The following is a 25,895-nucleotide window of genomic DNA, read 5'->3' on the forward strand; positions in this document are numbered from 1 at the left end:
GGACTGAACCCGTACAATGTTCGAGTAAGAAGATCTTCCGTTGCCTTCGGCTTCATGTGGCTTTAGTTCAAAGCAAAGGAAAGGATTTAATCCCCCTCTCCCTCTGTTCTTCTCTCTCTCTCTCTTTTCCCTCTCTCTCTTTCTCATTCTCTCTCACACTCTACCCATTATGATCCTCCCATTAAACAATGATTTATTAACATTAGATGTAAGTCGCATTATTGCCAGAGCAAATTAATACAAACCAAACGGAGAGATGACCGTGAAGACATGAAAGTGCTCCGGTTCCAAACCTGCGTCTCTCCCTGTGTCAGATCTTCATGTTCCAGCTGCTGCGTGGTCTATCGTATATCCACAGTAGAAGAATCCTGCACAGAGACATCAAACCTCAGAACCTGCTCATCAGCTACCTGGGAGAGCTCAAACTGGCCGACTTCGGTGGGTGTTCTGAACCATGCAAGCCTGCCTATACACACTTACACACACACACTCTCTCTCTCTCTCTCTCTCTCTCTCACACACACACACACACAAACATACACTAACATAAGTGCATGCATATAAATACACACACACACACACACACACAAAAATGCTTTCACACACATGCCGCTCTTTTAAATGAATCGGTCTTGAGGTGTGTTTTCTGTGCCCAGGTCTGGCCCGGTCCAAGTCTATCCCGTGCCAAACATATTCAACAGAAGTTGTGACTCTGTGGTACAGACCACCTGATGTTCTTCTGGGATCCACAGATTACTCAACAGCACTGGACATCTGGTGAGAAAGCAAGACTGCACAGGGGCGTAGCTCAAAGGTCCAGGGTCCTACTGGACCACCTCAGGGTGGACACTCATCTTCAGGGCCCCTCCACCAACACCACGGGCCTTCTTAACGGCCACACTGAGATTTCACCGCTTGCTCTCTATTGTAGGGGGGCTGGCTGCATTTTCATTGAGATGCTGCAGGGGGCGCCAGCATTCCCTGGTGTCACTGATGCTTTTGAACAATTGCTGAAGATATGGACAGTAAGTATAATGGGTCTCCATTATATACTTGTCTGTGAGTATACGTAGCAGGAATTGCAGACAAAAATAACATCACTGAGTAATATAATAACAGCAATTAACATCATGCTTTGAAAATTCCTCATGTATTAATGACTACACGTCTGTAAGTGTATTCACAAACACTACTGTCCCCTCCTCCCCTCCTCCCCTCCTCACCCCTCCTCCCCTCCCCTCACCCCTCTCCTCCCCTCCTCCTCCCCTCCCCTCCTCCTCCTCCTCCTCTCCTCCTCCTCCCCTCACCCCTCCCCTCCTCACCCCTCCTCCTCTCCTCCTCCTCCTCCCCTCCCCTCCCCTCCTCCCCTCCTCCTCCCCTTCCCTCACTCCTCCCCTCACGCCTCCTCCTCTCCCCTCCCCTCCTCCCCTCCTCCTCCCCTCCTCCTCCCCTCCCCTCCCCTCACTCCTCCCCTCCTCCTCCCCTCCCCTCACTCCTCCCCTCCCCTCCCCTCACTCCTCCTCACCCCTCCTCCTCCCCTCCCCTCCCCTCACTCCTCCTCACCCCTCCTCCTCCCCTCCTCCTCCCCTCCTCCTCCCCTCCCCTCACTCCTCCCCTCCCCTCCCCTCCTCCTCCCCTCACTCCTCCCCTCCTCCTCCCCTCCCCTCCCCTCACTCCTCCCCTCCTCCTCCCCTCCCCTCACTCCTCCTCACCCCTCCTCCTCCCCTCCTCCTCCCCTCCCCTCCCCTCCTCACCCCTCCTCCTCCCCTCCTCCTCCCCTCCCCTCACCCCTCCCCTCCTCCTCCCCTCCCCTCACTCCTCCCCTCCTCCTCCTCCTCTCCCCTCCCCTCCTCCCCTCCTCCTCCCCTCCTCCTCCCCTCCCCTCCCCTCACTCCTCCTCACCCCTCCTCCTCCCCTCCTCCTCCCCTCCCCTCCCCTCCTCACCCCTCCTCCTCCCCTCCTCCTCCCCTCCCCTCACCCCTCCCCTCCTCCTCCCCTCCCCTCACTCCTCCCCTCCTCCTCCTCCCCTCCTCCTCACCCCTCCCCTCCTCCTCCCCTCCCCTCACTCCTCCCCTCCTCCTCCTCCCCTCCTCCTCCCCTCTCCCCTCCTCACCCCTCACCCCTCCCTTCCTCCTCCCCTCCTCTGCAGGTTCTCGGCGTACCCTCAGAAGACACCTGGCCAGGGGTGAGCGAACTGCCAAAGTACAAACCAGGTGAGTGTGTGAGTGCTTCTGCTCTCATGACAATGGCCCCTACACCCTACGCCCTCTGCCCTATACTCTACGCCCTCTGCCCTACACCCTACACCCCCCATACTCAAATAGCGGCCCGCGAGCTGTTTTGAAAAGTGTTTTTTTTTTAGGAACCTTTTTTTTTCAATCGCGCTATCCGCTCTTATTTTGAAATCGCGCACCGTGATCTCAAGACGATGCCGAGGATTGCATCTATGGCAACAACAAACAGGTAGCAGACGCCCAAATGCGTTCAACCAACCCCCCCGACAGTTTACGTTTGCTACCCCCCCCCCCCCCCCCCCCCCCGTAACCGGCCCCCTCAGTGATTGAAAAAATAAAGTGTGGCCCGTCATTATTTCTATTTGAGTACCCTTGCCCTACACCCTCTGCCCTACACCCTACACTCTCTGCCCTACACCCTACGCCCTCTGCCCTACACCCTACACTCTCTGCCCTACTCCCTACACCCTCTGCCCTACACCCTACGCCCTCTGCCCTACACCCTACGCCCTCTGCCCTACACCCTACGCCCTCTGCCCTACACCCTACGCTCTCTGCCCTACACCCTACTCCCTCTGCCCTACACCCTACACCCTCTGCCCTACATCCTACACCCTCTGCCCTATACCCTATGCCCTCTGCCCTACAGCCTATGCCCTCTGCCCTACACCCTACGGGGGACGATTTTACACTTCACTGCCTCACTCGGCACAGACTTAGCCATGCTTCAAACTCACTGCACACCAAGTGTTGTGTGTGTGTGTGTGTGTGTGTGTGTGTGTGTGTGTGTGTGCTTTCTTTTTAATCACAATTTCCAAAGTTACTGATTTATATATTGAAAGGCTAGCAATTCCAGTCTGCAAATGAACACACAGTCACAGGCACAGACAGACTCCAAAACCTTTGTTTACTGTAGAAATGTTGCTAACAATATACAGGAGTGATGTGAGTGTTTCAGATTAACATGAAAGCTTGTGTGTACAGAAGTGTGTGTGGAAGGGGGGGTGTTGGCAGGCAGGGACTTGAGCAAACTGTGTCACAGGGGGGCGAAGTGCTTTCACTAACATGCTAACATGTATTTATGTGTGTGTGTGTGTGTGTGTGTGTGTGTGTGTGTGTGTGTGTGTGTGTGTGTGTGTGTGTGTGTCCTAGAGGACAGTGTAAGCTAACATGTTACAAGCTGTTTTCACACCTCCGAGTCAGGCACAAACACACACCTTCACACTCTTGAAGGAGGAAGGGGAGAGAGAGAGTGTGTGTGTGTGTGTGTGTGTGTGTGTGTGTGTGTGTGTGTGTGTGTTGGAGTGGGTTGGGCTTCCTAGAGTAGGCAGGATGGAATCGAACACGCAGGTGCAGAATGGAGTATGGTGAGATATTTGATTAAGAGAAGATGCTATATCTCTCTAGTGCTTGGGGAGTGCTTACTTGGGGAAAACTGTAATAGCACCAGATCTGACTGTACTCAAACTATACTCAAAAACCCAACTCAAACTCTACATATGGTGCCCGGGGACAAAACGCTCAAGTTAGTACTGGTACCAGTACTGTGTATCAACAACCAATGAAGACTTGATGGTGAGGATCAGAGCTGGAATGTATCAGCGTGTCCTCAAGGTCATGCCTGAATCCTGAAGGTCACGCCTGAATCCTGAAGGTCATGCTTGAATCCTGAAGGTCACGCCTGAATCCTGAATGTCACGCCTGAATCCTGAATGTCACGCTTGAATCCTGAAGGTCATGCCTGAATCCTGAAGGTCACACCTGAATCCTGAAGGTCAAGCTTGAATCCTGCTCATGGCACAAACGCTCCTCCACCCCTTGTGTCTGTATCTCTCTCCCCATCTCTGTCTGTCTGTCTCTCTCTTGCTCTGTCCGCTCTATCTCTCTCCATCTCTCTGTCTTTCTCTCTGTGGCTGTCTGAGTCAGACAGAAACTCAAAGCAAAGCTCACAACCACAGCCAGGTGTGCCGTGAGGTAGATACAGCCTCTCCCAGACCAAGCAGCTTTCAAGGAGAGAAATGGAAAGGGATAGAGAGAGAGAGAGAGAGAGAGAGAGAGAGTCAGAGAGAGAGAGAGAGAGAGAGAGAGAGTCAGAGAGATAGCGAGGGAAGGGTGGGAGTATCTTGGTGGCCATCCAGTCTGAGTAAAACGAGGGCCAGAGAATGTGTTTGTGAAACTGCCGAGCATGTGGGTTAGAGGTCAGCGTGGTCATGTCTGGTTTGAGAGGTCACTGGGACGGCCGAGGCCCGTGGGTTCATCTTCACACTCTTTCTCATGTGTTTGCACAGAATGGTTCCTGCCCTGCAAGCCGCAGCCCTTTAGAGAAGTCTGGAAAAGGTAATACAAGCTTGGTCAAACGTGAGTATGTGTGTGTGCACGTGCGCGTGCGTGTGCACGGCTGCCTGCGTGCGTGTGCACATCAACGTGCGTGTGCCTCGCACGGCGTGAGTGCGCATGCACATCTGTGTTTCCTCCAGGAGGGAACAGAGGCCCCTGACCCAAACCTTCACCTGTGTGTGTACATGTTCCTGACCCAAACCTTCACCTGTGTGTGTACATGTTCCTGACCCAAACCTTCACCTGTGTGTGTACACGCCCCTGACCCAAACCTTCACCTGTGTGTGTACACGCCCCTGACCCAAACCTTCACCTGTGTGTGTACACGCCCCTGACCCAAACCTTCACCTGTGTGTGTACACGCCCCTAACCCAAACCTTCACCTGTGTGTGTACACGCCCCTGACCCAAACCTTCACCTGTGTGTGTACATGTTCCTGACCCAAACCTTCACCTGTGTGTGTACATGCCCCTGACCCAAACCTTCACCTGTGTGTGTACACGCCCCTGACCCAAACCTTCACCTGTGTGTGTACACGCCCCTGACCCAAACCTTCACCTGTGTGTGTACACGCCCCTGACCCAAACCTTCACCTGTGTGTGTACACGCCCCTGACCCAAACCTTCACCTGTGTGTGTACACGCCCCTAACCCAAACCTTCACCTGTGTGTGTACACGCCCCTGACCCAAACCTTCACCTGTGTGTGTACATGTTCCTGACCCAAACCTTCACCTGTGTGTGTACATGTTCCTGACCCAAACCTTCACCTGTGTGTGTACATGGCTCAGGTTCACACAGCTTCCCTATAAGACGGAAGACCTGGCCCAGCAGATGTTAATGATGATTCCCAAAGAGAGGATCACGGCCCAGGATGCATTGCAGCATCCATACTTCAGCACACTTCCTCCCCCCGTCATGCAGCTGCAAGACAGTGAGTGCCCCCCCCCCCCTCCCCAATCAGAGGAATCAAAGTTAAGGTGTTCTCACTTAACGGCCATATGGTCTATCACCGAGAGGAGACTGAATCACCAGGCTTTGTTTTTGTATGTCTTTGTTTTCCCTTTATTCTCATCTTTCTCTTTCTCCCTCTCTCTATCTCTTGGTCTCTCCACCCTCCCTCCCTCTCTCTCTCTCTCCACTCCCTCTTCCACACCACACCCCCAATCCCCTCTGCCCCACCCTCTCTCTCTCTCTCAGCTGTATCAGTCTTCAAGGTGCCTGGCGTGAGGTTAGAGGCAGAAGGGAGGGATATCTTCAATCCCAGCAGACGAGTGAAGTCCTCCCTCGCTCCTGTGGCCAAGTGCTGGTGACGCCCCCCCGGCTGGCCTGAATCCACCACACAGACGTTTCTGAGAAAGAAAAAAACACCGTACTTTACACAGCATGACCGTCTGTTGAGTTAACCGCTGTGTCACCGATCCCACAGTACAAAGAAGTTATTGTTATTATTTTAGGAGTATGTGACTTTTTAGGATTGAGTTTCTTGATCTTTAATGACGTTGTCGAGTTTTCAGTTGCAATGTGGAGGGACAGTATGTAGAAAGTGGTGTAGACCGAGTAGGTCCACAAGATACACTGCTGAACTCCACAAATGACTTAACACCAACTCCACTTTTGAAGTATGAAACTGAAAATATACAGCTTAAGATCATCAAAACATTCCTCTAAATGTTCAGTGAACATAATGAGAGAGGAAATGTGCTTCAAGATGAGAGAGAGAGAGAGAGAGAGGGATAGAGAGAGTTGCGGTATGTGTTTCTGAACAGTGTTTAGCCTGAATGCTCTGATACACTGACACAGTTCCATAATTATTATGTTTTTTCACAAATATTTATGTACAGAACAACTCTGTTCAAGTGTGTAGTAGTTCCAATCAAAGGATCTTCTCCTAATATGGTCGTAGCCTCTAAGGTACTTGAAGTTGAAGCCAACACTGAAATCTTCACAATGGAGGGAGCAGGACCGTTTGATCAGAAGTGGACAAGCGTTTGTTGAAAGTGGTGCGAATTCTAGGAGGAACTTAGGGTCACCACTCAGTTCGTGTGAGCTGGGATTTCTACGGATAAGTGGAGCAGTAATTAATGACAGGAAGAAGTCATCACACCATCCACATACAGAGAAGACTTGAATCATCAGGCTCCATAATGATTTCATATCCGTCCAGGTGTGTAACACGTGAGTGCTGATTGCAGCTGGTGTGAGCGTGCGCGCATGTGTGTGTGTGTGTGTGTGTGTGCGCGTGCCCATATTTGTGGAAAAATCTGTTGTTCATCAGCATAGAAATAAATATCTCTGCTAGGCAGACGACGCTTCCTTGTTTTCTTTCAAGAGGGAAAATGTGATGAAGGGAGAGATATACGATTATAAAGCAAGTTTAATGTAAAAAAGATTTGTACCTACATTATGAAGTGAGGAAATGGGGTTGTCCAAACCTGTAAGTACAGACTCTCAGGGGGGTCGGATTTCGTGCGAGCCTGCAGGGCTCTAACATTAACGCGCACGCTTCCAAACACGTCCCCCCGTCTCCTCTCTCTCTCCCCTCTCCTCTTCCCGCGCACCTTTCTTCGTTTTTCCCAAACGTCTTTGAATTAGATTTTACCCACAGAGGAACCTTTCTCCTGCCGATATGGTACCGGTCAACAGGGGGCAGCACAGAGTGCCCCCACACACCAGATACACGTACATGCTCTCACTACGTCTCCACAAACACGTACATGCTCTCACCACGTCTCCAGCTGATCTCAGCATATCTACAATGGCAGGAGACACGGAGCTCTGGTGGAGCCATGGCTGTAAAATTAAAAACACACGCTGCACATTCACCCATAATGCACCCATGATTGTTCTGCAGGGCTTAAATCATTCTCATATGGACTTGTAATGTACACTAGCAAAAATGTTGCTCACCTCTGGTTTATGATTTCATACAAAAAGAACAAAGCTCTTGGTTTTATTAGTGTTATAAACCCAACACACACACACACACACACATATAGCATTCTCAGATCTGTGCTATGGATCTGTTCCATGCAAGTGGTATTACATTGAACCAGCCAAGTGAAACAGTGGCACACAGAGGAACTGAGTTTTGCATGGGCTTCATGTATGTGCATGTCTCGTCCTGCTAGAAGGAATATCTCTGTTACGGATCTCAAAAGGCAAAACTGATCCGAACCTCCTCGAATGGGCGGAGCATCCGTCTGAGGGCTATCCGTCTGGCTGTCACCAACTCGGGCACAGGAGACGGCTTCGTTTACATAACTAATCACGCTGGAAGCTTCTCGTAGGACTGTCTTCTTCGCAGATAAGCTTGCTGATCACCCCAAACTCCCCGATGCTACCTGGAGACGGAGCGAACACGTGACCTGGAATCTCTCCGCTTACTGGATCACACCCAGAGGGTGTGGTAGCATTTGCCCGGTGTTGTAAAAAAGAAAAAGAAAAAAAGATTCCCTGGCACGTCCTGATGTGTGAGGGCACGGTGTGTGGTCTGCTTCAGCGAGGCTGCACTATTTATCTAACTCTGTTTATTCACAGCCCACCAGACAGATGCAGGAGACAGCTGGTGCCACACACGACCTGAAGCCACGTAGGCCTGAGAGGCCTGGGGTTAGATTTAGCTTTTCTTTGCCAGGAACGTGCCTCAAAATACTGGGTGAAGGGTAAAGCAAGGTGGGGTCAGTGCTTTCATCTCAGCTAGTGTGAAGGACAAATAAAGAGAGAAAACCCAGATACCTGAAGCCCGTCCTGTCCTTCTGAGAGGCCCTGCATCTGGACGGGAGAAGAAAGGACTGAGAAGAACGTCCGGCTTTGCTTTCTCTCTCTCTCTCTCTCTCTCTTTCTCTCTCTCTTTCCCCCACTGCTCCAAGCTCCCCCACCCGTGTTCCATGACTGTTCATTCAATCTGCTTATCTCTTGCCTGTGGACATTAACAACAGAACACCCACCCGTACTTAGCATGCAAATGACCGTGTGATTTAGAGGGCGAGAGAGAAAGAGGGCGGCACAGTCGGGGGTTCTGCCAGGACTTTCATTTCCTTCTGAAATAATGAGAAATAATGAGCATGCCTCCTTTGTCTTTCCGGGACTCATTTACACCTCCGGTCAGAGGAGACCGGGTGGTACCAGCCATGACCTGTTCTGTCCACATGCACATGAAGGAGGCGTGCACGTTTCTTGTCAGAGAGCTTTGTGGAACAGTACAATACCACATAAGCATGTTTAGGAACACAGGCATAATGTCTCTAAAGAAAAGGGTGCATCAAAACTCAGTGCTCAGAAACAAAATAATATGCAACAAAAATATATATAGCATTCCTGCTTTGCAGTCTTGATTTTATAATTGATTAATCGGGAGTTTAATTGATTAACTGGTTGTTTAATTGAGCTTTCAATTGTTAGATAGTAACATAAAAGCCGCAGTATAACCTGAACTCATTTGTTTTCACTCCGCCTTTAATACATTATTAATTATGTTTTTATAAGGCCCAAAACGATCTTGGACAGTTTGATTGACTGGACATTTAGGGGCGTGGCATGCACTCCCACACAGGCCCACTGTGTAGCACAGGCTCAGTGTGTCTGTGTCTTTAACCTCACTGACCATCGCACTGTTTTGATGAAGCAGGACACAGCATGGGGGAGCCAGTGAGGGAGCGTGGCGTAAGTTATATTTGGGTTAGATGAGTCTGCCCTATATTTAGTCCAGGGAACTGGAGATCAGGGTAGTTTGCGTCGATCCCTCACTCACTGGGAGCCCGTGGGCAATCTGCCGGGGAGATGACGAGGCTCACATGTCAGTAATTTGGGTCACTGTAGTGCAGAATTGCACTTCCTTCTAATTATACAATGATGCATCAGTAAAGTCCCAGTTAAACTTCACTGTTACACCTAATGCAAACCATATTCATGTTTCATTCAGTACAGAAAATGGACAAAATTAGCTCCATGTTTTGTGTGCATCTAAAATAGATGTTTAGTAAATGTTTCAGCCAATCACAGCACAAGATTTCTCTTTCCGTAATAGAAAAAAGCTTTAAAAATTGAAAAAAAGCTTTAAAACTCAAAAACTCCAACACTCTACGTTAGAATGACTACACATTAAAGAATACGTTTAGCAAGCCCATATGTAATCTTTATTTCTTTAGAACTTTTTCTAAGGCAGAGCAACAAAGTGCTTCACTATAATACAAACAATTTAAAAAATGAATTGTTATAATAATAAACTAAGTAATATGCATATAATTAGCACACCACCAATGATCACTGCTCCATAAAAGCTTGTAAATACAAATATGTTTTAAGACATTTGTTAAAAGGAAAAAAAAAAGTCTGAAGGTCTATCTGACCTTCAAAGAGTCAAACTATGAAGTTCCCACCACTGGGTTCTGCGTCCAGACAGACGGTAAAAGATGAGGGGAGTGTAGAGGACTGAGGGAGAGACAGAGAGAGAGAGACAGAGAGAGAGAGACAGAGAGAGAGGTTGCTAGGAGAGGGAGTCACGGATACGGATATGGGGGGAGTCTGGATTCCATCAGCCCCACTCTCTCTGAGATGGAATGAGAAAAATCAGAAGGAGAGAGAGAGAGAGAGAGAGAGAGAGAGAGAGAGAGAGAGAGAGAGAGAGGGAGAGGAAGAGATATAGAAAGAGAGGAAGAGATAGAGAGAAAGAGAAAGAGAGAGAGGGAGAGAGAGAGAGGGCGGGAGAGAAAGTTATTAAAGTGTCATCTAACCCTAGGTGACAGTTGCTATGGTAACTGTAACTTCACTGTGCAGGATCTTGGTTCAGTTCATGTTTTATGTGCTGCAGTGCTCTTCAGTGTAAACAGATATACATACCTGCAATGAAGCCAAACGTGGCAACTCACAAATCACTTAATACTGTACAGGATATGTGCGCTAGGCCTTTAGTGTGGGCGTGTTTTTGACATGCAGGACAAAAAACCACAAAAACTCCTTTTTTTCCAGGAGAGAGAGAAGTCACAACCCATGCACGCACCGCCATGTTAGTGTTAAGGTAAGGGAGTGGGGGGGTTAGGGTTGGGGGGGTGAGTGTCACAACACTGGTGTGGTCTGTAAATACTGCTCACCGTTAGTAGAGTTTATAGTTATTAAATGCCGGCCATTCTATTCACCGAGGGACTTTACAGCTGTTATGATCGTTATGATCCCACCTCCAACAACAATAGGACTGAGACACTGAACAAACGGTATGATCTCATCAGTGAGCAGCAGACAGCCCACCCTAACCCTGATCTTAATCCTAACCCTGATCCTAATCCTACCCCTAACCCTAATCCTGACCCTAACCCTGACCCTAACCCAGCCCACCCTTATGCTTTTCTGACCCTGGCTGAGGATTTCAACCATGCAGACCCAAAAAGGTTGTTTCCCCAAAATGTATCAGCATATTAACTTTCCAACATGTGCTTATAACACACTGGACAATGTTTACACCCCCCGGAGAGGAGCCTGTCCCCACCCCACCCCCCACCTCGGCACCTCTGATCATATCACTGTTATGCTAATGCCAGCATACAGTCCACTGGTTAAAGTCACCAAACCAGTACACAAACAGGTACGAGTGTGGCCAGGAGGGTCTTTAGAGGCACTGATTAAAATGGCTGCTACCTACAACAACAACACAGACATCCAGGAGTACACAAACACTGTTTTGGCCTACATCACCAAGTGTGTTGATGATGTAACCTACTTCACTGTAACTTCAGTGATGTAACACCATCACTGTTTGTGCCAATCAGAACCCATGACTGACAGGCGAGGTCTGCAGGCTAGGAATGCTGCCTTAAAGCAGTGGAGAAGGTGGGCATCAGAACAGCTAAGACCAACCTATCCAGGGGCATCAGAACAGCTAAGACCAACCTATCCAGGGGCATCAGAACAGCTAAGACCAACCTATCCAGGGGCATCAGAACAGCTAAGGCCAACCTATCCAGGGGCATCAGAACAGCTAAGACCAACCTATCCAGGGGCATCAGAACAGCTAAGACCACCAATACAGACCATCACAGAATACAAGCCTCCTTCACAGACCTGCAACAGCCACGCTTCTCTGCTGAATGATCTGAAGGACTCCTTCGCTTGGTTTGAAGCATACAACAGGCTGAAGCACAGCTCCGGCCTCCAGGCTGTTAAGATGCTGAACTCTCGTCCTGCTCTGCACCACTCTTACCTTCCACCCTCTACATCTACCCTCCACCCTCTACATCTACCCTCTACATCTACCCTCCACCCTCTACATCTACCCTCCACATCTACCCTCTACATCTACCCTCCACCCTCTACATCTACCCTCCACCCTCTACATCTACCCTCCACATCTACCCTCTACCCTCTACATCTACCCTTTACCCTCCACCCTCTACATCTACCCTCTACATCCACCCTCTACATCTACCCTTTACCCTCCACCCTCTACATCTACCCTCTACATCCACCCTCTACATCTACCCTCTACATCTACCCTTTACCCTCCACCCTCTACATCTACCCTCTACCTTCTACATCTACCCTCTACATCCACCCTCTACATCTACCCTTTACCCTCCACGCTCTATATCTACCCTCCACCCTCTACATCTACCCTCTACCCTCCACATCTACCCTCCACGCTCTACATCCACCCTCTACATCTACCCTTTACCCTCCACCCTCTACATCTACCCTCCACCCTCTACATCTACCCTCTACATCTACCCTCCACCCGCTACATCTACCCTTTACCCTCCACCCTCTACATCTACCCTCCACCCTCTACATCCACCCTCTACATCTACCCTTTACCCTCCACCCTCTACATCTACCCTCTACCCAGGATTCTGTGGCTTTGCACTTTTTGAACACCTGGTTTCACACTACCTGCACTTATCCACATTTAAAAGCCTATAAGCTTCTCAAACTCACATTATTATTATTATCCACGGGTCATACTCTGTTCTTAAATTCTGTTGGCAAATTGTGTTTTTCCACTGGTCATACCCAATACTCTGTTAGCACATGCACCACTTTACTGGACCAGGCCTACACTGTATTTACCTTTGTATTATTCTTTTGTTTGGTTATAGTCTTTTACTTGTTGTAGTCTATTTAGTTTACTTTATTTAGTTAATATTTATCATGTAGTTTATTTAATATTCAATGTTTACTGCTGTAGCTGGGTAGGAGAGTAATGCAATTTCACTCCTCTGTATGTCATGTACATACTGCAGTATTGACAATAAAAATCTTTGACTTTGACTAGTTTATACACTTGGGTCTGAATAAACTGTGGACAGATTTAGGCCGTCTGGAGCCTCCTGCTTTCCTGCGTCTGTCCACCCACTCACCTGGTGCCTCTCTGGGTATCGTTTAGCACAGTTATCCCCCAGTAGGTCATCATGATAAACAGTGAGCCAGTTATAAGTTGTGTATGTTAAATCAAGTATTTTATGGAAGGCAAAACTGTGTCTGGTTGTATTTGTTTTTGACAGAAAACAAGCATTGACAGAGAAAAGAAGAGTCTGTTAAATAGAGAAAGAGGAAGAGTGTGAGAGAGAGAGAGAGAGAGAGAGAGAAAGAGAGAGAGAGAGAGAGAGAGAGAGAGAGAGAAGGGAAACTAGACCCGGCACAGCATTTCTTTAACTGCAAGAGGCATGTTCTGGTATTTTCATTAGTGATATTCTGATTATAACATTTCTCAAGTATCTCTTTATATATCGCACTGGTACCACATTCAATTTAATATCTTCTCATTGGGCAGGTGTGTCCAGTCCCCGCATATTAATCAACTTGTCTTTTCAGGTGGGTCAGTTTACTATCAAAATATCATATTTCATAAAATCCCTGAAGGCAAAATTAACTTCTGAATTAAAAATACTTGTTCTGCCCAAACTGGGAGAGCCCAAGACACAGAGGACACAAGACGTGCACTTGGGGCAGAACAAAAGAGGACAGACCCGTCAACGATGCCATCCCCAGCCGGGTCTGGCCGGCCGTGCTTTGCCTAAAATGGAGTTAACCCCGTGGCTGCACCCGACTGTTGGGCTTGGTGTGTTTACTCCGCTCTGCTTTAGCTACCCTGGGAGAACAGACAACGAATGAGAGGGATAAGCCAGGCAGATCCGTGCCTCTCGGAGTGATTCATCATCCATTCGGAATGAACGAGTGAGCTGTTCTTTCTTCTCCTTCTTTTTAAAGGAGACGTGTGACAGTGCGGCTGGTGGCAGAAAACATAAAGCAGATATAGAATTGAGAGCCTGACAGGCACCCGGTAAAACAGGAGTCTTTTCTGCTTAATGGCTATTATCTACAGGTATGTGAGTCACAAAACTATGGGCTGTGTGGGCCAGCACGAATCTTTGGTAGAAGAGAGATGCACTGTTGCACATTCAGCCTCTATGTGTAAGTGACTCAGATGCACATGGTTCAGAATTCATTCAAATTAGGACTAAGTGGTTAATAAACGTTTAAGCAGACCTTTCAGTGACCTCCAGCCAGTAAAGGGCTGAAGGATCAGGAGACAGAGGAGAACTTGCTCTGTGCTTTTCTAAACTTTCAGACATGAAATTAATGGTTTGGTTTAAAGTTAGGGTCAGGGTTAGAAGCCAAAGGGGTAATTAATTACAGATTAAACGTCCTTTGAAACGTCCTCTCACGAAAACAAGCTTCAATGAAACTTTTGTAAACACGTTCCTAGTGTTAACAGCTTTGACCTCGATTAGGCCTTACAAATACCAAGCGCTCATTATATATGTTCACAAGATGTAACGAAAGAAATAGACGTTCTGAGTCCACATGATAAACACCATCATATATACAGCTAATATTTACAGTCTATCTCTGTGTTGTCATCATTCTCATGGTGTCTACATGCTTGACGTTTAGGCTAACAAGAATCTAAACCATTCTCCTCTCACTACTGTAAGTGATATTTAAGATTTTAATCTGAGCACCTCTTTTGAGCACATATGGGCCGTAGCACATGAAGAGCAAAAGGTGTTTTAGCACTAAGAGAACTAGAGCAGTGTGAAGAATAACACAGTGTTGTCAGTTTGAGTGTGTATGTAAGAGAGAGTTGAGAGAGTGAGAGAAAGAGTGAGAGATGTCTCTCAAATGCATTACTGCCATCACTTAATCATGTTTCCCCACTTGAGGTTTTTCTAAAATATTTGCTAAAATAAGCTTTTGCTTTCTAAACCAGTTGTTTTTAATAATCACACTCAGGAGGAGTGGGAACAGAAGCAATGAGATGACGTGACAGAAATTCTGTTCACACACACACACACACACACACACACACACACACATTCACGTCCACATGCCTTTTGCTCTTGCATGCTGTTGTCTCTGACAGGATTTGCTTTCTGCTCCATGCCTCTGCGCTGTCCCAGGGTCTTGCGGGGACTTTAGAAACCCTGTCAGGACTGCACGTTGTGGGACTGGCCCTCTGGTGTACCCACACTCACCCAAGGGGTGGCAGGGACACTGAAATCATGGAAAACACGCCCACGTATTCACACACATGGAGCAAGCACAGACAGGCCACTGGACACATGTCATGGTCAGAACAGGTCCACGGGACCAATGTGAGGGTTGGTTGTCCTTTTAAGAATGTCTCTAGACCATGTGAGTAATTGTGGAACAATTTGGTGAGCGCTGTCCTCCAAGAACCATGACAAGGGTTACTGGCAGGAGTAGTCTTACTTCTCGCTGTCCTTATAGTTAACTGGTAATCTAGAAGCAGATAACTGACTGGAATTTAAGCCATGCTCTTTGTTCTCGTGGGAATGCTGAAATGCAGATTCCATTTTGTGGTAAACATATTTGCGTTCGTGTGTAAATCATTCGTGCCTAAGCCAAAAGCACTTTCAAAGTTTATATCATGCGTTAGAGTACAAGGCACCTTTATACGCACAACATAACGTCGTCAGAAGTCTCACATACCGTCACTGGTGGGTTTCCAGCTCCTGTAAGAGAGTCATCCTTCTTAATGACTTTACTGTGCTTGTTACGCTAATTTGAGATACTGGGGAGCAATAAAACCAGCGCTGTTAGACCTCCGGTCACCTTTGTTGGACTTCGCTGATGTCGAATACGAACCAGATCGCATCAGTTACTGAACTGCTCTGTACCTCAACGTTTTCTCCACTACATACATGTGCACGTGCGCGAAAACGCACACACACACACGGTCGCACGCGCGCAGTCTGCAGCAGTATCACATTTCTTCCTGTTTAGTATTAATTTCTTTTGTCAAGAGAAAAAGTCTGCAACCGGTGTCTGTCAACAAATGGCTTTGTGGACCATCCTGAGGAATGACGGCTGGGTTCGACTTTGCTGTTATTTGCTGTAAGCACAGACTTGATTACTAAACGTGCCAATGACTCGGCTGGCGTACAACACTTTAACCACTGACAAGTAAGTATTTAAACCACTGACAACTAATTTGCACTACCATGTTTTCTTGTATGACATACAACTCCTAAATCCACACTTACACGACTTTTCTTATTCCTTCTGTGATCAGAGGGAATGCAGAGAACGATGCAGAGAACAAAACAGATTTTAGGCCGAAAAGTTTATATGGCTGCAGCTTGATTTTTTGGGGGGCCAGATTGAAGATTTCCAGCAGTCACACCCATTTTGATGTGCTTCCGTTTATCCAATAAGCAACCGCGCGCTAAGAAAAACAAATGTTGCTATTGGTTAAGACGCAAGGGTTTCAAGGCGCCCTCTGGAGAGAGAGAGAGAGAGAGAGAGAGAGAGAGAGAGAGAGAGAGAGAGAGAGAGAGAGAGAGAGAGAGAGAGAGACGACGACGGCGTGAATGGGAGGGCGTCTGGAAACCGTGTGACTAGCGCGAGCGCGACGTGAGAGTGTATCGAGCTCGCGGACGCGCACGCGACAAACCAGTTCGGAAAGAAAGTTTGGGACGCGTTTGTTAGTGGAGCCGCAGCGGCGGAGGTCGCAGGACGCGCGTGTTCTCCCACTACCATGAAAAAACTGAAGGACTCGCCGAACTGGGCCACGAATACCTGAGTGAAGGGGTAACTGGACATTAGTCGGGATAAAACTCCACGAGGAATCGGCGAGTTGAGATTAGCCAGACAAAGTTTTCCTGTTTGAACCGATTTCTCATCGGAAACGTTTTCTGTAAGTGTGTTTTTACTGGGACTATAAGGTGAAATTGACTTTAATCTGTAGTTTAATATGTACGAACAGACCGGCTAGAGGTTCTAGAGAAGAGTCGGTCCGAATATCACATCATGGATAAAACGGGGCTTATAAGATTGGTCAAAGTTTTCCAAATTGTAATTAATAATCCTCTTATTCTGATCAATTAAGTGGTGCTACAACCTCTTTTGGGTCTAAAGGCGGAATCTGAATCCTCCGAGGCGTTTTTAGTGTAATATATATTAGTGGCGAATGTTTTAATCCAAGGTTGTTGCTCTACTTCACAGGCCACTATGGCGGGTTGGAGAACCAGCTGCCTGATCCAGGCGTTGTGCGTGCTGGTCCGGCTGCTGGGCTCGTGTGTTGGGCAGAACCACGGGGAGAAAGGCATCTCCATTCCAGAACACGGCTTCTGCCAGCCCATCTCCATCCCTCTGTGCACGGACATCCAGTACAACCAGACCATCATGCCGAATCTGCTGGGGCACACCAACCAAGAGGACGCGGGCCTGGAGGTGCACCAGTTTTACCCGCTGGTTAAGGTCCAGTGCTCTCCGGATTTGAAGTTCTTCCTCTGCTCCATGTACGCGCCCGTGTGCACGGTTCTGGAGCAGGCCATCCCCCCGTGCCGCTCCCTGTGCGAGCGGGCCCGGCAGGGCTGCGAGGCGCTCATGAACAAGTTCGGTTTCCAGTGGCCCGACCGGCTCCGCTGCGAGAACTTCCCCGTGCACGGTGCCGGGGAGATCTGCGTGGGCCAGAACACGTCCGACGCCGGCGGCCCGACTTCGGATCCCACGCCGTACGTGCACGACGACTTCACGCCGCGTCTGAGCATGGAGCGGTCGGGCCAGCCCTTCTCGTGCCCGCTTCAGCTCACCGTGCCGCCGTACCTCAATTATAAGTTCATGGGCGCTAAGGACTGCGGGGCTCCGTGCGAGCACGCCCAGCAGCACGGCATCATGTACTTCCGGGAGGAGGAGGTGAAGTTCGGGCGTCTCTGGGTTGGGATTTGGTCCATCTTGTGCTGCACGAGCACCCTCTTCACCGTGCTCACCTTCCTCGTCGACATGCGCCGCTTCCGCTACCCGGAGAGGCCCATCATCTTCCTCTCCGGCTGCTACTTCATGGTGTCGGTGGCCTACGTAACGGGCTTCCTCCTGGAGGACCGGGCCGTGTGCATCGACCGGTTCCGGGAGGACGCCTACCGCACGGTGGCGCAGGGGACCAAGAAGGAGGGCTGCACCATCCTCTTCATGATCCTCTACTTCTTCGGCATGGCCAGCTCCATCTGGTGGGTCATCCTGTCCCTCACCTGGTTCCTCTCGGCCGGGATGAAGTGGGGCCATGAGGCCATCGAGGCCAACTCGCAGTACTTCCACCTGGCGGCGTGGGCCGTGCCCGCCGTGAAGACCATCACCATCCTGGCGCTGGGCCAGGTGGACGGGGACCTGCTGACGGGCGTGTGCTTCGTGGGCGTCTACGACGTGGACGCGCTGCGCGGCTTCGTGCTGGCCCCGCTCTTCGTCTACCTCTTCATCGGCACCAGCTTCCTGCTGGCCGGCTTCGTCTCGCTCTTCCGCATCCGCACCATCATGAAGCACGACGGCACCAAGACGGAGAAGCTGGAGCGTCTGATGGTGCGCATCGGCGTCTTCTCCGTGCTCTACACCGTGCCCGCCACCGTGGTCATCGCCTGCTACTTCTACGAGCAGGCCTTCCGGGCCCAGTGGGAGCGCACATGGCACATGCAGACCTGCAAGCGCTTCGCCGTGCCCTGCCCGGCCGCCGACTTCACCCCCGTCTCGCCCGACTTCACCGTCTTCATGATCAAGTACCTCATGACCATGATCGTGGGGATCACGTCCGGGTTCTGGATCTGGTCGGGGAAGACGCTGCAGTCGTGGCGTCGGTTCTACAAGCGTCTGGGGAACGCCCAGGGCGAGACCACCGTGTGACCCGCTCTCGGGATGAATGTTATGTCAGGATTAAGGGCTTCAACTGCGGATCATGAACTACGGGGTGAATAAACGTTTAGTACTGACTGTGGAAGGATATGACCCAGTAGACACCTACAGGATGATCTCACCCCCAAACCAACCCATACCAAAAAAAACCTCCCTCACAAGACTTAAATACTTGAACTTTGACCCTGACTTTTGTCAACACTTTTCATAGAACTTTTTTGCATGACTTCAAAAAACTTTTTTTTTTATGTTCGAAAAGTATTTTAAAAAGAAATATGCTTCACTGAAAAAAGAAACAATAGTGCCTTTGGTGTGAATACCTAGTGGATATTTCATCTATCATTTTATCATCATTTTATTGATGATGTATTTGAGGACCGGAAAGTGGTAAACTGTTTTTTTCACCCATAACCGCAATGGCCAAAAATATTTGTTATACTCTTTTGCCTTGTAATGTCCAGTCCCTGGATTTGATCGTTTCTCCTTTTAGAGTTCTTGGGCTCAGGCAGTGCAAGATTTTATATATCTGTCTGTTGCTAAATGCTCTGATGTTCTTTTAGAACTAGATTCAGTTTGGTTTATCTGAATGTAAAACCTTTAAACATTTTTACTTTTTTGCGCAAAGTAAGTTGAAACTGTCCCAGGCTAAAATGGCACAATATGGTTGGGAATAAAAACTGAATTACATGACGAAGTGTGCACAATCAATGGAGAAAAACTATTGCCAGATTTAATTTTGTTTAAATGCTATGTTACCCTTAAGACAACGTGTATTTATTTTAAGGTAACCTCATTTTAAAGATGGTACTATGAATTAGCAGTTTCAATCAATAAAAATAGATTTTTAGAATGTTCTGTTTATTTGGTATTTTTCCAACCAACCGTGTCTGTTAATTCGACAGATTTATTCTCTCGGTTTGGGATAGTCTGTTCATTTTCTCATTTTGATGCCATCTACTCGATTAACACTACAATCAGTACATTTTAGGGGATGTAATGGTTTATATAGAAAGCATAATTTAATTATGTTGATTCACATGTATGTGAAGTAAACCCGTCTTCACATGAAGCCTTTGTTTTATATATTTATATGAATATGTAATTGGTTTTATATTTTTATATAATATATAAATACCATTGTAGCTTTCAAGTAAGAACTCAATTATCTGGCAGTCCAGGTTTTGGGGCAGTTGACTGGCATTAGTGTGTGTAGCAGGTCTGAGGATTAAGAGTTGAGGGGGTGAATTATGTAGGGAGAGTAAACGTCTCTCTCAAGAAAGAGGGAACGGTAAATGTGTTAAACAATAGCCAACAAAAACAGGAGATAATCAAGGATGGTGTGAGGTTTGCCACCCTGCTTCGGAAAGGCTCGGAAGTCCTTTGGAGCACTGAGGCGTGTGATCCTTACCCTTCCTCTCCTGACGAAACCCGATAGCGGCCCATTCTTCAGGCTGAGGTTAATCTTTACCCTTTTGTGTGATGTGTGTTTGGCGATGGCTGCAGGAGCTGTTGGGGGTTACAGTATCTGCCCTACTGGAAGGCTGTAGGTGGAGGAGGGGGCTGGGTCTTCCCACCCTGTGGAGGAAGCCTCCAGAAACACAGCATGTAGCAAACATCTGGTCAGAGGTGGTGTGACCTTTTGTGTAGTCAAAATTGTCCACTAGTAAATACCATAGAAAATGTTTGTTGAGCACGTTATCAAAGACCATACAGGTCTTGCAGTAATAAGCCAGTGTGTGTTTTGGTTGCTTTCCACAATCTCAGATTGGTGGTGACTGGTCAGGTTGTTAGATCAAGAGCAGGGGTTGCTCAGCAGTTCAGGTAGGACTAGTAATCAGATTGTTGCTGGTTCAGTTGCTGGTCCCACTGTTGGGACCATTGTGCAAGGCCCTTAATCCTTAATTGTTGCAACTACAACTGGGTCGTGATTATTAAATTGCTTTGGGTAAAAGCATAGATTTAATGCCAAATATGTAAGTAAACATGGTCTGGTCTAAATTACTAACGAAATGGTCTGTTTTCTAATGCTGGTTCAGTCTGAAGCTATGTCCATTCAGCTATGGCCGTTCAGTTTAAAGCCTTTCCAGCTTTCCGGGGCAGAAATGAACAGCAAGAGAGCCCTATTTGTAATCTAAGCCAGCATAAAATCCATAGTAAACATCTGTTTACTGTTGCTGAACCAAAACGAGCTTCTAGTAGCGACATGGCCTGAGAAAGTGGGTTAGTGTTCGTATTGTTCTACATAGGCGCTGCTTTTCCTGAGAAAGACAGATGGATCCAGTCTCAGGTAACTGGAGCCCCTTCCCCAGGTTTGTCCTTGGTCTCAGTCCCACGAGATACAGTTCCCTCGATGGGATCGATACCGGGCGGAGACGACACCTCCGCCATTGTCGAGCATTGTTTCAGTGGTGTTTACCAAACGTGGAGCGTTGCCGTGGCAGATGGGCCAGTAGTGAGAATGGTGATCGAATATCCGCTCTCTCGTGGAGAGAGTTACAACAAGTGTATTGTGCTCCGTGCTGCAAACGCCCCGAGTTGCATTCCTGCCTGATATATTATGTTTCTTACAAGGTTCCCAACATCATGTCGGCATCCACTTAGTTACATAAGAATATGGAAACGTAGATACCGAGCAGCATTTTCTGTAACTTTGCTGAGGTGATTCTGGTTGTCCATTTTTCTATTAACGTCTCCTCTTATTCTTTCTGTGTGTGTCTTTTGCTCACTGAGCTGAAAAAGACTGAATGATGAGGACTACACTTTCAAAACTGCTTCCACGAAAACCTGCCACACTGAACGCATTTCACATACACAAAGAAAATGTAGAATCAGACATGAGCTCATAGGTATTCTACACCCATCCCCCTCTCCCTCACACACACACACACACACACACACACACACACACACACACACACACACACACACACACACACACACACACACACCCTTCCCCCAATCCTAGCTGGCCCTCATCTGGTAGTGTTCAGGCCTTGTGTGCTGCTGAGAAATACGATCTTCCCTTTGGGTTTTGGCTATAGTGCCTAACAGCAAAGATCCTTGCTTACAAGCACCATACTCATAATATAGACTAAATGCTTGTGTGTCTTTTTACTCTCTGTAGTACGTTTCACAAACATTTTGTATACTATAAACACAGAAGGCTTCCTGTTGGACCTTTAAGGAAAACTCAACTCAACTTATGAGAATGAAACTACCAGTAAAATATGTCGACAGAGGAAACTCATCCTTTGAAAATCCTTTGCTGAAAATCCTGAATTCCCTGGATTGGCTCTCGTACAAACGGGTGTAGCCTTCTTCCATGACTCCAACCTCAGTTTTTTATCCACCCCCTTTCTGCCAGTTGTTTCACACTACTCTCAGTTTCCCTTTATATACAGACCTCTGAACTTAAACGCACATATTTCTGCTTGTTGCTACCTTATGCTGGCTTTGAAAGCTAGACGCATATAACCTAAAGGTTTATCGTTAGAAAACTTTGCGTTCTCTGTGTCAGTAGCAGTAGTCATGAAGCACACCCTACTTGATGTTCTGAAAGCAGACGAAAGACCCGTTAAGGTCAAACGAAAGAACAGAAAGGCTTGACCATTTTGCGTTGTGTGACGACCACGGTCGTTAGTCGCCACCTAGCGGCCAGTCACTATAATTCTCCAGCCATTTTTTTGTAAACTTTAGTAGAAATTTGTGAAAATGCATACAAAACAAACTCAGCAAACCTCAGCAAAGCCTGTGTTTAAAAAAAAAAGAATAAACACCTTATTTTATGACACATTTTATTTAAAAAACAAGACAAAAGCAAAATAATCTTTCTATGTCCACAAACCATCTGGACCAAATTCCCTCCCTTTTAAAATAAAAATAAATGGAGATAAAATAAAATAAAAAAACCAACCATATAGATAAAAGTCAAAAAACTAACTGCGCAGTGACATCATTGTGTGCAATCACTGTGGTTTTATCTGTGTTGATAAACATTGCCCCTGAGCGGTGATCAGAGATCATTCTTACACTGTTACATAATTGGTAAGTTGGTGACCGGAGAACTGTGATCAACAGGCCTCACAGATCTATGCTTCTCTTTATTGTGACTTAAGTGGAAGAAAAAACTGCTAAATTTAGAGACAAGCATTTCAACAAGGGGACAACACAGACAAATCCGTCATCATAAAATCGAGACAAACACATGCAAATGAAAACATTGGTCATACATATGACAACACAGGGCAGGGGCCTCCCTACTGTTCACAGTGTGCAAATCTCACCACAGTTGTAATAGTGCATACAGGGAAGACGTACATCAGACAATAGCTACCCCCACATCTCCCCCTAACAAAAATGTTCAGAGTGTATCAAAAGTTGAAATACTTAACAAGTGTCTAAACAAGGGAACTGGAGCTACACTCCGCAATGGGGCCAACATCTGTGAATATGGAATTCAAAACTTCCGTTCACTTGTGATGACGGGTGAAACGTGCTACACCGAGGGGGGGGGGGGGGGGGGGTAATCACTCTGCAGTCATGCTCCAAGTGAACCCCAGTGATGTGGTGTGTGAGACAGGGATGAACATGAACCATGCTGCACAGTTCAGTATCTGGCCTGATGGGGAAGATACAGTGAGCTATGCGTTGGGTCAGGGGCACGACTCAACACTCTCCATCATCAGCCACTGCAACACAGCACATATCTAGAGTCTGAATGTACAAGGGAGGGACCAGAGAGAGAGAGAGAGAGAGAGAGAGAGATACGGAAAAAGACAGAAAAGGAGCAAGTCTGGGAGGAGGTCTTTTTTTTCCATCCCTCGTTCCTTTTTCTATTCTTTTCTTTTTTGTCTTTAACTCCCTCGCTCACAGCAGCCCTGGCCGAACGGCACTTTGATCCAGATGGTTTTTTCCCGTTTCCCTCTGCGCCAGGCGCAAAAGGAAACAGAAGAAATAAACGTCATACATACATACAAAAAATTAAGATTTAAAAAGAGGAGGGGTTGCAGTGTGGGTCTATTCGTTCCAGTAGCCACCGGTCTGTTCCTGATACACCTCGATCACGTCCTCGTCCTCCATGCCCAGCTGGAGAGAATGTAAAAAGATGTGTAAACGTGCGCACACTTTGTGGCTCTTCAATTTTCCCCTAAAAACTTTTCCCCTAGCACTAGAGAAGTGAAAGATGGACATCGTACCTCTTTGGGGGTCTGGTTGTCTGCGATTCTCTGTCCTTCAAAAAGAAACCTAAGGGAGTTCATAGGGACACCCTGTAGAAAACACAGACAAATAGAGATCAGAAGTGCATTGTTACATTCCTTATACAATTTTTAACTGTATTTTAAGACTTCGTACCTGTATATATGGTACTGATATTGAAACAATTGCTCATAATTGATCATAATAGTCTGCACTGCTGGTAACGGTGATGCTGTCCAAGACTCATATGTCTTGAAGAGTTTTGTGTTCAACAGGGGCACAACAGTTTTGAACAACAAGGCGCGTGTTCCTGTATGAATAGGCAGACATGTACTGGCCTAAAAGGACATGACGATAAACTTGTGCTTGTCTCTCTGACAACAGATGGCTATTCAGTCCTGAGCTGGATATAGTGTTTAATAACTAAGGCCACAACAAAATTGGTTGTTACACCACAAACATAATGCATCGTAGTACATGAAATTATTACAGAAGACTGTGGAAGTCGCACACCACCATTTTGCCTCATTTCATCTTACCTGTCTCTGACTGTACGATTCCTTCAGCTTCTTTAAATGCGTTGTCATCTTCACTTTAAAGTGAATTTCACTGTTGTCCTGGAAAAAGGAACACCGGGTAAGAAAAGTGGCAGACAGCAGGGATTTGTCCAAGTAGTCAGGATGACTGACACCACTACTGTCATGGTGACTTCAATCTGAACATATCTGATTCTAAACAGCTGGCTAAAACATCGATAAACTAGTTATTTCTCTTCCACTCAGATATAATAAAGTGTATGCTGGTGGGGTAGATCTTCGTGGCACCTCCCAAGTGTTGTACAGCGCAAACTTCAGTTACTAAAAGTAAAATCTCTCTCTCCCCACTTACCTGGCCAATCACTTTCAGTTTGATATACTCCCCATCCTTCTTTTCTCCACCGTCACCGGAGGGCTTGGTCTCCTGTTAAAATGAAACAAACATTAATGCAACCATGTAGCTGCCGAACACACAAAAACCCAAAATAAAAGAAAGCAGCACTTGATAAGAGGTGAAGGCCGGCGGAGCTGCTCCGCGCTGGCCACCCCAACACCTCCAGCTACGCTGTAAGCGCCACAGCATTTGATAACTAAGACCAAGCGGGTTTTTACCGTGTAACGACTCACTGTGAACCTCGGCTGACCGTGAAGGCGCCGTTACCGCGGGGGAAGGTGGACAACCCGACACCGGCGCGGCGCTGAAGTCTCCTGCGCGGAGGACCCGACACGAGCGAGCCTGTTAGCTCGCACGCTAGCGGACTCGGCGCTAACGCTAGCCGGCTAACCGGGCGGCCAGCGAGGCAACCAGGTCCCGCCACCGTGAGCGGCGTGTGTCGTTATAACACAACCGCGGTGCGATACACACCGACACGGACCCGAACACGACGACCAGCCGTCACGGCGCCATCAAACCCCCCACACACTCGCGCGGCTGACGGCCGATTAGCACGAATGCTAACCGAGGGCTAACATTCTTTCAGCTGCGCTAGTGCTGGGCCCTCGTATCTGTTATTTTATACAGAAACCCGCGGGTCTTGTGGCTGGTGCCGAACTGGTCACGTTCGGTCTTCACCGAAACACTAAAAACTCTTTTAAAAAACTCACCGTGTCCGACATGGTACTCCCCAACAGCGTATTTACAAACTCGAAGCAGCAGTCGTGTGGACAGCGTTGCTCTCCGCTCACACTTCACACACACCAGCGCCGAGATCAGGGACGCGAGGGGCGGGAGGCGTGATGACAAACTCACACATCACACGGAACCTGGAGGGCTTTCTGGAGCATCGCACGGAGCCTGGAGGGCTTTCTGGAGCATCACACGGAGCCTGGGGGGCTTTCTGGAGCATCACACGGAGCATAGGGGGCTTTCTGGAGCATTTAAACATAACAAACACACATCACATGGAGCCTGGAGGGCTTTCTGGAGCATTTAAACATAACAAACTCACACATCACATG

At 47.8% G+C, this 25,895-nt stretch overlaps 3 protein-coding genes across 5 annotated transcripts in view; 2 read left to right on the plus strand and 1 right to left on the minus strand.

Annotated features, from left to right (window-relative positions):
- The window catches only part of cdk15 (cyclin-dependent kinase 15), a 19,945-nt gene extending 13,071 nt beyond the window's left edge, over positions 1–6,874 (plus strand). For all 3 annotated transcript variants that reach the window (XM_077015653.1, XM_077015655.1, XM_077015654.1), the window contains 8 exons: positions 1–24; positions 315–438; positions 657–777; positions 932–1,025; positions 2,150–2,213; positions 4,523–4,571; positions 5,361–5,503; positions 5,770–6,874. The exon at positions 1–24 is cut by the window's left edge and continues 39 nt beyond it. In XM_077015653.1, coding sequence (XP_076871768.1) covers positions 1–24; positions 315–438; positions 657–777; positions 932–1,025; positions 2,150–2,213; positions 4,523–4,571; positions 5,361–5,503; positions 5,770–5,882 — 732 coding nt within the window. In that variant the 3' untranslated portion in view covers positions 5,883–6,874. The remainder of the gene's footprint in view (positions 25–314; positions 439–656; positions 778–931; positions 1,026–2,149; positions 2,214–4,522; positions 4,572–5,360; positions 5,504–5,769) is intronic.
- Positions 6,875–16,400: 9,526 nt separating this feature from the next.
- Positions 16,401–19,555, plus strand: fzd7b (frizzled class receptor 7b). Its single transcript, XM_077015656.1, has 2 exons — positions 16,401–16,720; positions 17,029–19,555. Exon 2 carries the CDS (start codon positions 17,035–17,037, stop codon positions 18,694–18,696), a length of 1,662 nt encoding a protein of 553 aa, XP_076871771.1. The 5' UTR covers positions 16,401–16,720; positions 17,029–17,034; the 3' UTR covers positions 18,697–19,555.
- A 2,927-nt stretch (positions 19,556–22,482) lies between these two features.
- sumo1 (small ubiquitin like modifier 1) lies at positions 22,483–25,697 on the minus strand. The gene is made up of 5 exons (XM_077015659.1): positions 25,542–25,697; positions 24,790–24,861; positions 24,441–24,518; positions 23,901–23,972; positions 22,483–23,790 (listed from the first exon to the last, which is right to left on the minus strand). The coding sequence occupies exons 1-5, from the start codon at positions 25,551–25,553 to the stop codon at positions 23,722–23,724; spliced, it is 303 nt and encodes a 100-aa protein (XP_076871774.1). The 5' UTR covers positions 25,554–25,697; the 3' UTR covers positions 22,483–23,721.
- Between the last annotated feature and the right edge of the window lie 198 nt (positions 25,698–25,895).

The sequence above is a fragment of the Brachyhypopomus gauderio genome, chromosome 8 (assembly GCF_052324685.1).
Source record: "Brachyhypopomus gauderio isolate BG-103 chromosome 8, BGAUD_0.2, whole genome shotgun sequence".
In the NCBI taxonomy this organism is placed as follows: domain Eukaryota; kingdom Metazoa; phylum Chordata; class Actinopteri; order Gymnotiformes; family Hypopomidae; genus Brachyhypopomus; species Brachyhypopomus gauderio.

Coding starts and splice junctions, on each gene's coding strand:
- fzd7b (XM_077015656.1), top strand. CDS start 17,035: ATGGCGGGTTGGAGAACCAGCTGCCTGATCCAGGCGTTGTGCGTGCTG.
- sumo1 (XM_077015659.1), bottom strand. Junction 23,973..24,440: donor AATCGTACAGTCAGAGACAG/GTAAGATGAAAT, acceptor TGTTTTCTACAG/GGTGTCCCTATGAACTCCCT. Junction 23,791..23,900: donor ACAACCAGACCCCCAAAGAG/GTACGATGTCCA, acceptor CATTCTCTCCAG/CTGGGCATGGAGGACGAGGA.